Raw genomic sequence first — 17,296 nt, 5'->3', positions numbered from 1 at the left:
CTAAGAGTATATAATTGACAAGATACATAAGTGCACCGATAGCACTAAAATATGGTACTCTAGGACCAACTAATTCTTCATCATTTCTGTACGGGCAAAATGAGTTATTTTTCATTTCAAGTGATTGGACAAACATTGAATAACTTAAATGGTGCACATTATTCATATGAAAACGCTTCAAAATTTTCTTAATGTACCTTGATTGATAGATTGAAACTCCATTTGGAAAATGTTCGATTTGTAAATTGAGATAAAATTTTATTTTTCTAAAACCTTTCATCTCAAATTCCTTTTTCAAATAATTTGTTGTTGTTGTAAGCTCTATATGAGTCCTAATATGATTTAAATCATCAACATACACTACAATAATTGTAAATTCAAAATTTGATTTCTTAGTGAAAATGCATGAACATATAGGGTTATTCACATACCTTTCTTGTAGTAAGTATTCATTTAGACAATTGTATCATATGCGTTCATATTGTTTTAATATATGCAAATATTGTAGTAACTTAATCGAGTACATGCTAAGAAACTTTGTACTATTTGTTTCAGGTAATTTAAATACTTCAAGGATATTCATGTATATGTCCTTATTTATAGATATATAGATAAATATGTTATAATAACATTGATGAGACGTATATCTAGTCCTTTTGAGACTATTAAATTAATTAAAAAGCGAAATGCGATTATGTCCATGATGAGAGAGTATGTTTCCTTGTAGTTAATATGAGGTCTCTACAAGAAACATTATGTTACTAATTGCAATTTATATCTTATAATTTCATTATTTTCATTATGTTTTGGCACAAATGCCCATTTGTACCCAATAAACCTTACATCTTCAAGCGTTTGAACTATAGGTCCAAAACTTTTTGTTTTGTTAATAAGTTTAACTTTATCTATACAACTTTTTTCCATTTTGACCAATCTTTTTTATGTCGTATAACAATTATTCTAATACATATTAGAAATCTATATTGTATAGATTTCCCATTTTCTTGTATTACCTTAGTATTATTCAACTCCTAGTGGTGCAATGAGACTTTATTTTTCCAGAGATTTGAAAAATGACTACCATGAGCACCATGGTAGTGAGAATTCCTTCCTCGACTATAACCTTACCATATCCTCATCTATGACTATGACCACATCCCTGTTCTCGTCCACATCCACGAGTTTGGGATGATATTGTATTCATTTTAGGGAATGGTTCAAACCTAGTTGGATGAGACTGATGATTTCTCATCAAAAACTCATTATTTTGTTTAGCAATAAGAAGACATAACATTAATTCAAAGTATTTTGTAAATATATGCTCTTAATATTGTTGTTGTAGGAGCACGTTCGAAACATGAAATATTATAAAAGTTTTTTCCTAATATGTCTTCTTCTATAATTTTTTATCCACACAACTTTAATTGAGAGTTGCTTTTAAACAATGCGGAGTTGTATTCACTAACAATTTAAAAATCTTGTGAGCTCAGATGCATCTAATCAAATTGAATTTTTGGGAAATTTATAGTTTTTTGGTGATCATATTTCTTTCAAATCACTTCATGAAGTAAAAAAATCATTTACTATAAGATATTCATTTTTTAAACCTTCATGGAGATGATAATAAAGAAAAATCAACTCTATTGCATGATCTTACAAGGATGCTTGATTTCCTTCCTTTATCGTAGTTTCAAGATTTATTGCATCAAAATGTATTTCGACATCAATAATTCAAGATATATAGTTCTTCCTTTAAATTGCAAGTGCCACAAATTCAAGCTTGTGAGATTTGACATTATAAAAAAACTTTACATATATAACAAAATTATATTAATACATATAACAAATAAAAATGAACAAATAATTGCATTATTCGGTATAAAATAAATTTTATATAAGTTTTAGATTGGTAACGTTAGTATAACTTCTAACTATAATCAACTATAAAACGATACAATAGTTTTGGCCATAAGAATGATTTTTACATAGCTTTTGATCATATAAGAGTTTGTATATAACATCTGAAAAATATATAACGTAATTTAAATGAACAAAATCAATACTAATATAAATATGCAAAATTTATTTTATATAAGCAACCCCGAGTTTAAGATAAAAAAATTACTTTTACGGCAATCCGTATTGATAACATATTATAAAATGAGAATAAATGAAATATAAGCTATAAAAGAGACATGAGAGAATGAGAAAAAGAATATAAAAATTATTTCTTTCTTGAGGATGGTTCTTATACAAAGAATGAGAAGTGTTTCAAATTACCTTTCATTTAATACTCATAAATATGATGGATAAATGAATATTATAAATAATCTTTAATTAAAACTTAATAATGTTATTAACAATACAAAAAGAGATTTTTAAAGAAATATGGAGGTAAAAAAACAAGGTAATACACTATTTTTTATCAAATAAAACTCTTATTTAAAATATAAAAGCTTGTATGCTAAAAAGTAATTTTTTTTTTATTCCAATTTGAGATATCCGAATAGGAATAATATACAATTTAATAAAAGTTATATACGTGATTCTAACAATTTATAGAACTCATTATACCATTTTGCAAAAATAAAAATTTTAAAATATATTAAATTTAAGAAAATCTTAGTGATGAAAGAAAGTGAACAAAATTTAGTACATGAGAATGAGGACGAGAAATAAACATTTCATTCATTCTTTTCTTCATTTTTATGTTTGGATAAATTTTATGAAAATATGAATAAAATAAAAAAAAAAGATTGTGGTATAAATCAAATTTCATTTATTAGTGAGATTTCAATTTATCATAGTATTATCATATTTTGATTCATTTATCTTATAAGAAAATATAAAATAGTCCAAAATTACTATTTTTTTTTTTACTCTTATTATTTAGTAATTTAAAAACTTTCAAATTTTAATTTTAAAAAAATAAATTTAAAGCATGTGTGAGGATATTATTGTCAATTTATTTATTTATTTTTTCATTTTCATTAAGTTTATTATCAAACATTAAAATGAAAACAAATAATCATTTCAATCTCAAATTCATTCATCAAAACACTAGAAATGAAATTACCAAATTAATTTTTATTCACCAAAAAATAGGAATGGACACATCATATTTGTTTTCATTCCCCTTGTACCAAACACCCCATTAATGTTAAAAAAATTTAAGCAAAAAGATAATAATAAAAAAGAATAAATTGAACTTCAAAATTATTTAGAGAAATAAATTAAGAATATATTAAGGATAAAATTATTATTAACTGTTGGAGTATTAAGAAAGATTTTATTTCTTAAACTAATGGCCACTCTATATCTTATATTTGACTTATATTTAATTATTCTTAATATTAAATATTTGGATAATACATTATTAAAAATATACCCTAAAATTTTTAATAATAATAATAGTTACAAAATCTATGGCGGTTGAAAAAAAGGGGATTTATTAGAATTATTCGTAAATAAAGCATTATTATTGAAATTTATTAATTTAAAACTAATAAATCAAAATAAACGCAAAATTTAAGAAATGGAAAGGGGAGTCCCAAAGTGAAGCAATCGTTATCCATCCAAAAAGGGAGAATTTCTCACAGCACAAAAAAAGTCAAAAGAATCGACGGCTGCGATATGATGGTCAGAAGTGGGACCCGCATTGGCATGGAGACGTGCTGAGGGAAAAAGGACAGGGTTAGTTTCGGTATTTCACGATACACCCAATCAGCCTCCGTCAAGTCGCAATCCAATGCTCTGAGTTCCACCGTATCATGAAATAATAAGCACGGCACTTTTCCATCAATGGACTTTGCTTACGCCACGTAGTGGTTCCACGGTGTACCTGACCGTTTCGTATAATCGGTATCCTTTCCTCTCAGCGTACGATAGAGAACTTTCCTGCCAAGGCGCGAATTGAGCTCTTTCTCTCACTAGGTTTGTTTCTCTCTCTAAAGGAAACTTTTACACTTTCTCTCTCTGGAGTCTGGACGCACACTCTCAGCAACTTTCTCTCTCTTGAAATCTCTCCCCTCTTTCTATTTCACGCTTCCCAGAAATCCTTTGGAAGCTTCAGAGAAGAATTGGGTAATGTTCAAGACCGTGATCAGTCCTACTAGTTTCTACACCTGAAATTTTCAAGAGGACGATTAATCGAAGCCGTTTTTCTTCGATCATGGGTGATGATTACGCATCACAGTCTTCGCAGAGTTCGATCTCCAAGAAGCACAAACAGAATGAGGTATTGTTTTGCGTGTGTGTGTGTTTTTTTTTTGGCAATCGAGGAGTGAACAAAACCCTTGATCTTTTTCTGGGTTCGAGGGTTTATTTTGTCGGTTTTGGTTGATTGATTAGTGGGTTTGGTGTGGTTTCCTATGACTAATTCATGAGAATTTTAAGTTGGTAAATTGGGTCATTCGGATGATCAATCTTGATTTTCAATGCTTAATTGTTTGAGTTGTGAGGGTTTTGATGTTTGTTCAGAATTTGCACTGTTAATTCGAATTAATGGGCATGCAATTTATTTATTTTTTAATTTTTGTATTTTGTGTTTTGTTCTGTTTGGTTTCCTTTGAACTGCAGGAGACGAAAATGAGGAGTCTAGTATATGGGCATTATTGTATTCTAGAAGAGTAAAATGTTAATACCACCAAGTGCTGTACTGTTTTTTTTGTTTTTGAATTAAGTTGGGTTGGCTTTGTTGTATTAGTATTACAGAATTTAATATCTCTCTCTTTGATACAGAAATTCTTTTTTGAACATAATATTCTACATGCTAAGGAAGCAGTCTCTTTATTTGTTTAGGTGGTTCTCTCTGATGGAATCCACATTGAAAGAGATGAAGGTCCAACTGGGTTATCTATTACTGAGGAGAAAGTTGTGACGGGTGGTAACAAGGGGAAATCAAAAATAGATTGTGATGAGACATGGCAAAACCAAGCTCAGGTATATGAATGAGAAATAACCTATCTGGTGGTAGATTGTCCTTCTTCAAAGTTACTTGTGCCATTACATGGTTGTTACTTTATTCTTCTTCTACAGGTTGCTTTGGCCAATGATGTTCGAAATCCTACCAGTGAAGCAGGATCAGAGGACAGTCCTGATCCTCTTAAGAGCTTTGCATCAGGATCAAGTGACTTAATCAATATCAATGGTTTCAATTCTGATTTGTCCTATCATGATGATGATGCTATTGATGATGACGACGACGATGATGTTTCTGGTTATGATGACAATGATGATTTTTTGTATGATGATGATTATTTAAAACTGCAAGCCCAATTTGATAATGTAGATATACCTCCTGGAGTAGAGGCATCAGTTCCTTGGTTGAAAGACCCTACTCCGAGTGAAAAAATGCCAGCTGTTGTGGACACTTCTCCTACTCCAAGTTTGCAAGGGCAATGTGCTCCTGTAGGATCCTTTTCAGATCCTGGTGAAAAGGAAACAAAGAAAGCTGCTACAAGCAGTTCAACAGTCCCTGCACAGTCTGGGGATGGCAACCAAGATGACGTGCTGGGAAAATATCTTTTCTTTAAACGATTTGATACTGTTGAAGATTTTTCAGATCACCACTTTAGCCGAATGGGCTTTGTAGGAGAGCAGGTGATTTTAGTTCCTTAAAGATGTATCTCATGTTTTGCATCCTTTGTGCATTCTTATGTACATTATCTGCGCAGCTACATAACCTGATCTACCTCTCTTTCTCACAGCCACCCAAGAATTGGGCAAAGAAAATTCAGGAAGAGTGGAAGATTCTAGAGAGGGACTTACCAGGTTGGTTGCTGGTCAAGCTTTTCTTTTTATTTATTTGATTCAATTTAGAATTGCTTTTCATCACAACATTAAGTGTGGAAAGATTGAAGTTATGGGAACATTAGTGGTGTAGTAATCTATTTCAAGTTAATGTTAGTGAAGAACTAGTATGAAACTGCTTTTTGGCAGCATGCAGGACCGGGTGGGGGGAGGGGGGTGGTTGTTGCTTGAAGAGGTTCAAAATAATGATTTTTTGGTCCTTTTATTTTTTTTTATTTTTAATTTTTGATTAATTTCTTTGATGTGCCTCTGGAATGGATATGACATCCCTTAATTAATTGGGTCAATTCATGTTTATTTTCATAATACTTTCCAAATGTGATCTATAAGGGCAATTAAATTAAATTAATTAGAATGTTATTTTGCAAGAAAATAAAAGGACATGTAGAGAAAATATGGACACCAATATATAATTGGAAATCCTGACAATAGAGACAAATACCTCTTGCTTTTAGGCTTTTGGAAGACTCCTTGAACCTGTCACTAGCTTATCTTTGATTCAAACCTAATATGAAACAGCACAGTCTCTACTAGATTGCTTCAGTAGTAGTGGATCGCTGCTTGTTTGAATGCCACAAACAAATTATACTGGCTGTGTCTGGAACCTCTCACACTTCTTGCTCCTCATGAGCTCTATGTCCCTCCATGGCTGCTGCTTGCAATCACACTTCTCACAGACATACATAAACAAATGAATCCAGAAGGATTAATGGTTTTCAAAAATCCCTCAAATGTGCTCTCTCAATAAAATGGATTTTTGAAGAAAAATATGGTTTTTCTATCTTGTAAATATGGGATTTTAAGAGCTTTAAAAGGGTGATTTTCAATAGCTCTAAACATATGAATTTATAGTACAACTGTTTCTAAACAAGCTGGGTTCTTTAAGGAGAGTTCTGAACAAAAGAAGCTACCCAAACATGGCTGTCCTGCCAAACGACCTCAATAGGTTGAATGCCAATTTTCAAGTCTCGACCCATCAAGGTGGGATTCCACCAAGACAAGAAAATCCAGCCGTTTTTTTTCAATCTGTGTAGTTCACCTTAGCCCATTTTGAAACATTTTAAGGGCCAATCAATTCTAAACTATGTTTGATGGGTAGGGTCATTGTTTTTAATTTTCAAGCTAATTAGAAATCAAGGCATTCTCAGAATAATTTTGATGAACTTTAAAAACAGAATATTGGCCGAGACTGGTATGACTTAGCTGAGATATATCCACATCTGCAAAGATTGTGACGAGTCCGATACCGGATACATGTTTTTGCATTGACTTGGTAAATTGGTATAACTTGTTTAACTCGGCCAAGTTCTTGAGACGCCTTGATTGCATCAGCTGCTTCGAAACTACTCCAAGTCGACTTGGATCCTTGGTTTCCAACCCACAAAAATCCATAGCTACAAACCCAAAAAATAATTGAAATCTTCTTCTTTGTTGTTGGACTTTGGTGGCGACTGGTAGCACTATGATTGGCTAAGGAATCTCCAACTTTGATGGTGGTGACCTCTTCCTCAATTGTTAGTACTTGACAATTGTCATTGATCCTTGGTTGAAAGTTGGCAACCCAAAATTGTCTTTCTTTGTTGGTGATGGGCGATGAGTTTCTTGTTGGTGGTGGGTGATCAATGATGGTTTTCTTAGCATTGCTTGGTTTAGCTTTGATTTGGCAATTTGGTTTTAGGAAATTGAGAAACTGGGAATAGATTCAGGACGGTCAACATATATTTTTAATGTTTTATTGTTGTATTCCTTTTATGAAATGAATTAAATATATTAAAATTCATAATATGTTTATTTTTATATTTCTAATATATGGTAATTTATTTAAGAATTTAAATATGTAGAGATATTTACAATGAATTAAAAAATGACAAATTGAGAATTTTGGAAGATGTATTCCTAATTTGTAATAATTTAATTATTATATATAAAATACCAAGATATATGATAAATTAAGAACATGATAATTATATATTAATAAAAGGAACCTTCTTTGGGAAAATGGTTTTGGTTCTTTATGTGTGAAAGGAACCCTCTTTGGAAATGGGTAAATGTAGGAAAGTATAGGCTGAAGGAAGGTGGGTGGTGCACTAAAGAAGTGAGACAGGGGTATGGAGTGGGTGTGTGGAAGGTAATCAGAGGTGGTTGAGAGACACTCAAGGATAGAATAGGTCTCAAGGTTGGCTTCAACAACAGGGTAAAGTTTTGGATAGATGAGTAGTGTGGGGACACACCTTTGAGGGACTTGTTTTTTATTCTATATTCTATAGCCTCTTCAAAAGATGCTTGGGTGGTTGATGTCTGGGATAGTGATAGTTGAAGCCCAAATTTTGTTAGATAGTTGCATGATTGAGAGCTAGAAGAGGTTGATATATTTTTTAGGAGCTTATATGACCAATCCATTAGTTCAGGCTTTGAGGATACTATGATGTGGTTTGCGTTAAAGAATGGTATATGTTAAATCCTTTTACTCTTCTTTGGCTAGTGGGGGGAGCGAAGCCTTTCCCTCATGACATAGTACGGAACTCCTGGTCCCAGTGAGAGAGTTAGCTTCCTTACTTGGGAACCAACCTAGGCTAGAATTTGACCTTGGTTTAACTCAGGAGGGGTTGGAGGATTCCTAATAGATGTTACATGTGCAAAGAAGAAAAAGAAACGGGTGATCATATTCTTCTTCATTGCACGGAAGCATGTGTTTTGTAGCAATTGATTTTTGCTCTGTTCGGTGTACGGTGAATAATGTACTCTTTAATTTGGGGGTTTCTCTTAAGCTGGCGCAAATCTTTTGTTTGAAAAAAAAGGAAAAAAGGCTTAAAAGGTTGCTCCATTATGTGTGATTTGGACCATATGAAGGGAGTGAAATATGCAAGCCTTCACTAATTGTGACAGCTTGAATTAAACAATTAAAAGTTCTTTCTTAAACCTTTTTTGGGAGTGGGTAAGATTGTATATTGGGGACAATTCTTTGTCATTGTTAGAATTTGTGGACTAGTTAGGCTCTTTGTAGGGTACGGTTTCTGGTTTTTGTGTTCCCATGCCTATTTTTGGCCTTTTGGTTGCTTTGTATACATTGTGTATCCTTCTTATTCTCTCTAATACACTTACACTTAAAATAAAAAAATAAATAAAAGTATGATAATTGTTCATATTCTAATTAAGCTTATATTCGCATGTGTGTTGTAACTTTTTAGTATTGTTAAACGTGAAAGGCATTTATTTTATCAATTTCTTGTGCCTAGTTAATTGTGTTTTGTCTTTTTGAGAATTGTCATGAATTTTTAATAATTTTTTAAGCTTTTTAACTAATATATTATGTGTCTCACCCAATTCCAATATGAGGTACTGAGAGACAACTTTGTTTTCTATTTGGAGGGAGCATAATCAAAGAGCCTTTGAGGATAAGGAACATAATGACCAATTGTTAAAACGCTCGTTTCTTTGTAATCTCTCTTCCTAGGTTAGCTTGTTCTTAAGGGAAGGCTCAATGCCTTTGTTTGATTTTGTAGAGTGGATGGGTGTTGTTGAGTGCCATGGTGTTTTATGTGCTCCTTTTTTTAGGGCTTGCTTTAGGTGCTCCTTGTATACGTCCTATGTATGTTGGTGTTCCTTGTTTTTTCACTAATTTATGCATACCTTCCTTCACCTATAAAAAAAAAGTTGTCAATAATGGTATTTTTATCTATAAAAAATTCTCTAAACCCGTATAATGCTTTTTTTTTTTTAATAAACTGATCTTCATCTTCATCATGCTTGTATTAGAAATTGATCTTCATTTGGATTATCATAAGACATCTATATGTTTAGTTGACTCATCTCCCTGATCGCTCATATGATTTTTACTTCCACAGAAACAATTTTTGTAAGAGTTTATGAGGCAAGGATGGATCTTTTGAGGGCTGTCATTGTTGGACCAGCAGGCACTCCCTACCATGATGGTCTTTTTGTCTTTGATGTTCTCTTCCCTCCTAACTATCCTAGCGTACCACCGGTATATTTTTTAGGCAGTGTTCTTGTTTCATTATTATGATGTCTTCCTTTGAAAATAATACAAATTAATTTGTGCCTTGATTGTCTAGATGGTTTACTACTATTCTGGTGGTCTTCGACTAAACCCAAACTTATATGATTGTGGGAAAGTTTGCCTCAGCCTTCTAAATACTTGGAACGGTAAAAAGACAGAAATGTGGATTCCAGGGAAATCGACCATGTTACAAGTTTTGGTCTCTATACAAGGTCTGATTCTGAATGCAAAGCCCTTTTTTAATGAGCCTGGGTATGAAAATATGTATGTTGGGGAAGATGGGGAGAGGAGATCCAAGCAGTATAATGAGGATGTGTTTATTCTGTCCTTGAAGACAATGGTGTATACGATTAGGAGGCCCCCAAAGGTATATTGCAAATACCATCTCTGTCAGCAATCTTCCATTCTTCCTTTGCATGAAGTTTGAATTGTCAAGTTGCTACAAAATCCATTTGCTTAATGTTTGACTGGATATTATGATAAATGGTTACAATAGAACTTAATATCTGCACTGTTAATGAGCCGAGCTAACTCAGCTGGATATGAGCTACATCTGTTGAATCTGTAGCCTGTTGGCCTAGTCCTACCAGAGTCAAGCTTGATGTTCAGCAAAGCTCGTTCATGCCCAGCGTACTTCAACTTTTCTAAACAATAAAAAAGGAAAGAAAAAATAATAAACCCAAATTTTGCTGTCTGACCTCTTTATGGAAAGTAAGAAACCAGTGAAAGATTTCTATAAAATAAAAATCATTCAAGGATACATTTGCTCCTGTAGAATTGCATTGAAAAAAGATATAAAGTGCATTAGCTTAAGCTTTAAGCATTTCTAATTAGTATGCCTAATTAAACTCAAACCAACTATCCATAGCTCACAGATTATCAAACCAGTGACATTTCAGGTCTGTCATCAGGCTTGTCAACCCCCAGTTTTGTGTTTCAGAAGGCAAGCCAGAGCTTGTTTTGGTCCAGAACATTATGGATCACATTCAGAGAAATAAACATAAAAGAAAGAACGATAGCAAATTTCAGAAATCATGCAAGACTCAAAATGTAACAAAATTGCCACACTGAACTGAATAATGCATCACTAACCACAAATCCTGTTTTATTGAATTATTACTTGCATGATGCTTACTTTCTCTATCTGTTTTCTTTTCTTTCTCTTTCACTGATTTACTTAAATAGCAATAAATGTTGGGATATCAATCCATACTGTGATATACATGAATAGTTTTGGCCCTTTTGGCTACTGAGGAATTGTACAAGGAAAATAAACTCTCGTTTATAAGCGATCAGGTTGAACTTCCTGAACACATTTCAATGGATGGACATCGATATTTTCATTGTTGCACTCAATATCATTGATACTACAATCGTTGTCTGGCTTGGAAATCACTTTAAATTGTTAGATGACTTATTCTACTTAGGTAAAATAATGCTGAGTGTGCACTATATTAAGATTCCAATATTGTGAGGAAAAAACAATAACCTCAATTCTATTAGCTGCACGGAATTTGTGTGGGGAATAGACTTAGTGAAGAAGTGCACTTGTTTTTGTCTTTAAACTATTTTTCAAACCAGCTGAAGTTGGGGAGATACTATAGTGGAACTAGAGCCCTGTTTCCTATTGCAATAACTGGTATAATGAAGGTTGTTGTGGGAGGACCTTATAAAATGATAAGGAAACTCTTCAATAGTTGCCTACAATTTTTCAAGTGCTGAAGTTGTTGAAATTCTTCTTCTCTTTTCTGAACCTTTGGAAGCAGCTCTGTTCATGGAAATGTGACAAATGTTGGAAACTGCTGTTCTTTTATACTTCTATTATTTGATACATATATTTATTTATTTTTGGCTCTGCATGAGTAAATGGTGGAATGTAAAATTTTTTAAATTTGGTGATCTAATTTTGTACCCTAGCTTCGATTCATTAGGATTTAACCAGTTGAGTTTGAGTGCAGCATTTTGAGGACTTTGTTGTTGGTCATTTCCGCCAGCGAGCACATGACATTCTGGTAGCATGTAAAGCATACAAGGAGGGCTCTCAGGTAGGCTCTATGGTCAAAGAAGGAACTCAGGATGTTAATGAACATGAAATGAGTACCTCCCATGAATTTAAGGAAGCAGTAGGTAAGATGATGAAGACCCTTGTTACAAACTTCATCAAAAATGGATCAAAGGACTGTGAGCAGTTTCAGGTTTCAGCATAGAGTAACAGAGCTGTTGTCACAAGCAGTAACCTCCTAAAAGGCCAATTTCTGGGCTAACATACGGCAGGTTATGCCTTCGAAGCACCTCTTTTTAATTGCAGTTTTTGATGGAATTAGTTGGATGAAGGTCTACTGGTTTTCAGTCTATATGTTGTCTTTGAAACCCTAGCTTGATGGAATTAGTTGGATGGAGGTCTACTGGTTTTCAGTCAATATGTTGTCTTTGAAACCCTAGATTGGGTGTAGAATGTAGATATAGCGGCTGTTCCAGGGATGGTGAAAAAAGTTTCTACTGGCCATAGCTTAATTGCTGTTTTTGGCCAACGGACTCGTAAATCCTGTAATTACTTGGGATATGGTTGTCTTACTTTTTCTTTTTCCAAATCTTCTCTTCCTGAATCATATTTGTAAGTATATCTACCAATATCATTGCCCTATGCAAAGCTCATCATTCTCACATAGTTGCATCAAGTCAATTGGATGGTTGGATTGTCTATCATTGTCCTATGCAAGGCTTGTCACTCTTAACATTATATGATCCTAAACATTTTATTAGACATTATCTTTCTCGCATACTTGCATTGAGTCAATTGGATTGTCTGATGAGGTGCTGGAACTATTTGGTTAAGAAATTTGGTTATTTCTTATCAACAACCAAGGACAAGGTTTTGGATTTCCATTTTTGTAAATTATCTTGGCCGTAGAAAATATATGCGATGGAAGAGAGAATAAATTTCACCAGAATATAGAAATAAAAACCTACAATTATGAAATGCATTTTTTGGAAAATTGTCAGAAAATTTCCAATTTTTGCCCAAAAACAAATTTAGAACCCTAGCCAACTGAACCATGGCACCAATTAAAAAACTTGCATATATTGATTGTAGTTGCTAGACTAGGGCATGGACACATGGAGGATATGTATGCATACACTGCCCGGCATGGATAGATTGTTATCTGAAATCTAGGATTAAATACAAAGTTGGTTGGGGAACACACATCAGTACATCTTATACTGCATATGACTTATTCATAGTTAACTTAGCAACTTAGCTCAAACTTTTCAAATGACTTGAGGAATCCAAGTGCTGCATCCCTAGCTTTTTCTGGCATAGGCGTTTCTGGAGTCAGCATCTCAAATTCTGCCTTCCATTCAGCTATACACTTATCTTTTTCTTCACCTTTCATTGGAGCGAATGAGAAGGTTACCCTATATGGATCATACATGTTCTTCAGGCAACCTCTGATGACACTGTATGACACAGAACGGCCCTTCTCGACCTTCTCTATCTTCTCAGTTGATTCGTTCACATAACCGCGCACAGCTGCATGCAGTCATACACTTATACTCACATGAATATTTTCCATGGATGGTAATTGAATATTTATTGACATAGAAATCTCTATAAATGGTTCTTATTTTGAGAAATCTTCATGAAATCTCCATGTTTTGAAAAATTGATATCGGTGTCTGATTGATTTCTTCATTCATATCTCTGCTACACATGAACTTACCAATACAAACTGTGTGTGTGTTAAAGAGATCTAGAGGTGAGTCTTACCAGGGCCAAGCTTGAACAGCCTGAGACTTCCAGGGCTGCCGTCTCCCTGGATGTATTGAGCAGCAGCGAGCATTTCTGGATTTATTTTGCTGATAATCTCATTATCTCTGTACATTTCCCATGCCTTCTCTGCAGGGATGTTGAGAACAACTTCTCCTTTCATGCTCCTCATCTCTCCTCTCCTCACAGCTTGTTCTGTGCCTATTACTGCAACTTTTAAATAAGGCCAACAACTGACTCAGCAAGTTTAAAAAAAGGCCAACTGACTGAGAGATGCTTTGTCCACAAGCTCAGAGATGAGGTTCTCTATGTTGGCTTTTCTAGGCACTAGCCTCCAGCCATAAATATCAAAAAACTGAGGAAGAAATCAACTCAGTTTAGCTCTTTGAAAGTAGATGCTAATCTCTTCATATCTTACTTTCTTCCATATATTTATTTACAAAATTGACATTGATGACATAGCTACCCACATCGGACAAATTCCATTTATTTACTAATGGACATTGATGGCATGTGCCCTCCTTCCTAAAATACACTACAACTACTGAAAGATGACTCTTGATTGCAAACTTGGATCAACTGAAAATCAATATTTAAGATCATGATACGTAATAGTCATTTTGAAGTTCCTTGTTTTGCATTTGTTTAGCTACGATGATTGGATATACCGATGTAGCATAAGGGTATAATATATCCTATTTCATGTTTTGTGAGTGACAGAAAATAAATAAGTTGTCATTTACATATTCTATTGATTGAATATGAAATAGGATAAGTAAATAGATATATTATTCATTTTTTTGGTTTTGTTTTTATTTTTATTTTAAATATGAGATAACAGATATAGGGTATATATATCTAGTGGTTTTTTTTTTTTTAAATTTTCTATATTCCTTATTTTGCAACAAAAAAATTAAATTTGTAGTTAAAAAAAGAACTAAAAAAATATTTATAAAATATATCATTAGTTTATTATTTTTCTATATTACTTATTTTGAAATAAAAAAATTGTGATTAAAAAATTAAATTTGTAGTTAAGAAAACTAAAAAATATTTATAAAATATGGTATAAAATAATATTAATATATTTATTATATATATTTGACGCATGTAATATAAAATATATAAATTTTATATTTTTTTATCATGAATATTATTAGTCAATAAATAAAAAATCATTTACTAAATTTTAAATGATTGAATAATTTCTAAATATGAAAGAGAAATTTTATATATTTTTTAACAAATATTAGCCTGATATATATTAAAAAATTATAACATATTTCATTAGATATAATATCTAATATCTTAAGATATCATGAAAGATATCTAGTTTAATTGGATTGAATATTCATATCGTAACTTATTAAAGTATATCATTTCTAGTAAAATATGATATCCTAAGATATATCCTATCCAAACAAACTATGTAATGGAAGTTGGCCTCCCGTAACTATTCTTTCAAATCCAGTACTTTGTGCGGTTTGATGGGCAGCTGTAACTAACATTATTTTTACAAACTTAACCTACCCATTAGGAGAAAAAAAAAGGAAAGAAAAAGAAAAAGGATCTTGGCAATGTTACAATAATAAAAAGGCACACCAGAGACCCTTTCAACTCAAGTTAAAGGAGATTCTATTTGTACCTAAATACTAATACATTTTTATAAACATTTTGTTTTAATAAAAGAATGGGCATATAAAGTCCTTCATACGCCAAGATCTTTTTCCTCCCACCTAAACTCTAGTCCTAGTCTATCTTCTTCCCATCCCATCCATTTTTTTCAACCCATCTTTTTTCTAACTACAATTTGAGGGGAAAAGAAAGAAAAAGGAAGGAAGAGGAAAGCAAGATCTAATTCTACTGGTTTATATGACCCTTTTTGTTAAGTTTCTAGTTTCTACACTCTCTTCTGTGTTCTCTTCTTGTGCTGCTCACACTTCAACTTCACAGATTTTCATTGTGTTTGAGTTCGTCTTGCGTTCAAAGTTCCTTTGTATTCTAGTCGAATATGAATAATACCCTTTCGATCAAAGGAATATTTCCATGATTCCCATCTTTGTATTTCGAAAGTGAAGGGATACAGAGCAATTCACGATTCTCAACTGAACTCTCCAACAAGATACTATATATTATTGGGAGCATTCAAGATACTTGTCAAAGAAGCTGGCCAGATGATACCATTTCCAAAAGAACTTCCCCATGTGTCTTCAATATTCAAATTTTGCTCTCTTTTTTAATAGAGTGGTTTCAAGTAAATAAACAGAATGATTTCCAATTCTACTTTATATAGAGAAGCTTGTAAAGGAACCAGGCAAAACCACTATCAATCTTACAAATGAGATTTTTAAGCAAGTACACACGAATAAATAGAAAGTAGTTTGGTTCACCAACAAGAGAGACAAGAAAAAGGGAAGTAGGCACCCAATATATTTTTTTGTTTAAGTTTCCCTTCAAATAGGTGTTTGACCATGGAATGGAGCACCATTCAAATTCACTCATTTTATGTTACAGGGGAAAGGCGAACCTGGATCATCCACACACAGCACACTTGCCGAAGCAACAATGGAGCTCCTTCACTTCAAACATTGTCAATTCACTTCCCAGTTTCCAATCCTAAAGCAAGTGAAGATTCTCAATATCTCTTTTAGGTTCTATAATGATCTCAAAGCCTGCAGAATGTGAAATAGTGATCACAGATCAAGAAATCATATTGGCCAAAGTGATTTGAAGTTGGAAGTTAACCGTGATAGAAATATTGGATCACCATGCTTAACATAATTATTTTCTAATTTTGAAGTGAGAAAAAATATCATAAAAAGGAGAGAGAGAGATCACTTGCAGTTTAATTTTATGTTAATGTGTAAGAAAGTGCTGCTGAAACTTTTAAATCTATCAATTGCTTAGACAAGAAAATTTGAAAATGACAAAGAAATTGGGAGAGATAAATAACTTACCTGAATAGGAAATTAAGCAAAGCTATGGATCAGGACTCCGTTTGATTCAGCTCTGCACTCAACATGTGGTGGAGAAGGATATCCACTCTCTGACTCCGTATTCTTGAACTGCATTGTGCAAAAATAATCATGAGTACTGACTATTGTTGACAGATGGAATGCTTGTCAATGAAAGCTTGTAAAAGCAACAATTTATTGGCGATGAATACCGGGTATATCCGCGCTGCTTTTCTCCTACTTCCTGGAGTGAGAATGTAAATAATATTTAATTAGTTATGACTATTCAGATGGAAGTACATTTGTATCAATTATCAAATGGACACTTGGACAAAGATTTGACTCGTTTAACTGGGTGATTGGGATCAGGCGGCAAGGGATTAGGAGTGGGGATGTGGAGGTTCTAAGTATAGTTCCGTGTAATAAAAATGACAAAAAGAAAAAAGTACCTCGTACAGTTATAATAATTGGAAACAAGATTCCATGAACAATGGGAGGGGGGAAACCAAAATTTGGTGTTCAGCATAATATCAGATCTCATTGACATTCAAAAACCATTGCAGAATGCTAGGTTGAGGGCCCGGGCGTATCAAAGAATCTGGACCACTTACAGTATGTTTATAGAGTATACATTCAAGAAAAATCTTCACAACTCAGCCCAGTTTCAAGATTAGTCCTAAATTTTCTCTCCTTAAAATGGATAAATTGCAAATGCTCCTCCAGAATAGTGGAAGGATGACTTCA

General features: G+C 33.1%; 3 protein-coding genes across 4 annotated transcripts in view; 1 reads left to right on the top strand and 2 right to left on the bottom strand.

Moving 5' to 3' along the window:
- Nucleotides 1–3,903: 3,903 nt before the first annotated feature.
- Nucleotides 3,904–12,497, top strand: LOC117926723 (putative ubiquitin-conjugating enzyme E2 38). Its single transcript, XM_034845978.1, has 7 exons — nt 3,904–4,237; nt 4,801–4,941; nt 5,038–5,601; nt 5,709–5,772; nt 9,657–9,796; nt 9,885–10,196; nt 11,788–12,497. The coding sequence occupies exons 1-7, from the start codon at nt 4,172–4,174 to the stop codon at nt 12,034–12,036; spliced, it is 1,536 nt and encodes a 511-aa protein (XP_034701869.1). The 5' UTR covers nt 3,904–4,171; the 3' UTR covers nt 12,037–12,497.
- A 389-nt stretch (nt 12,498–12,886) lies between these two features.
- On the bottom strand, nt 12,887–13,982 carry LOC117926724 (major strawberry allergen Fra a 1-E-like). Its single transcript, XM_034845979.1, has 2 exons — nt 13,599–13,982; nt 12,887–13,361 (listed from the first exon to the last, which is right to left on the bottom strand). The coding sequence occupies exons 1-2, from the start codon at nt 13,768–13,770 to the stop codon at nt 13,078–13,080; spliced, it is 456 nt and encodes a 151-aa protein (XP_034701870.1). The 5' UTR covers nt 13,771–13,982; the 3' UTR covers nt 12,887–13,077.
- Nucleotides 13,983–15,866: 1,884 nt separating this feature from the next.
- LOC117926684 (two pore calcium channel protein 1B) overlaps nt 15,867–17,296 on the bottom strand; it is a 98,113-nt gene continuing 96,683 nt past the window's right edge. For both annotated transcript variants that reach the window (XM_034845903.1, XM_034845904.1), the window contains exons 22-24: nt 16,765–16,796; nt 16,556–16,663; nt 15,867–16,270 (exon numbers count right to left, since the gene is read on the bottom strand). In XM_034845903.1, coding sequence (XP_034701794.1) covers nt 16,585–16,663; nt 16,765–16,796 — 111 coding nt within the window. In that variant the 3' untranslated portion in view covers nt 15,867–16,270; nt 16,556–16,584. The remainder of the gene's footprint in view (nt 16,271–16,555; nt 16,664–16,764; nt 16,797–17,296) is intronic.

The sequence above is a fragment of the Vitis riparia genome, chromosome 12 (assembly GCF_004353265.1).
Source record: "Vitis riparia cultivar Riparia Gloire de Montpellier isolate 1030 chromosome 12, EGFV_Vit.rip_1.0, whole genome shotgun sequence".
Taxonomy (NCBI): Eukaryota; Viridiplantae; Streptophyta; class Magnoliopsida; order Vitales; family Vitaceae; genus Vitis; species Vitis riparia.
The sequence above is the reverse complement of the archived record's forward strand: the minus strand, read 5'-3'. Positions and strand labels throughout refer to the sequence as shown.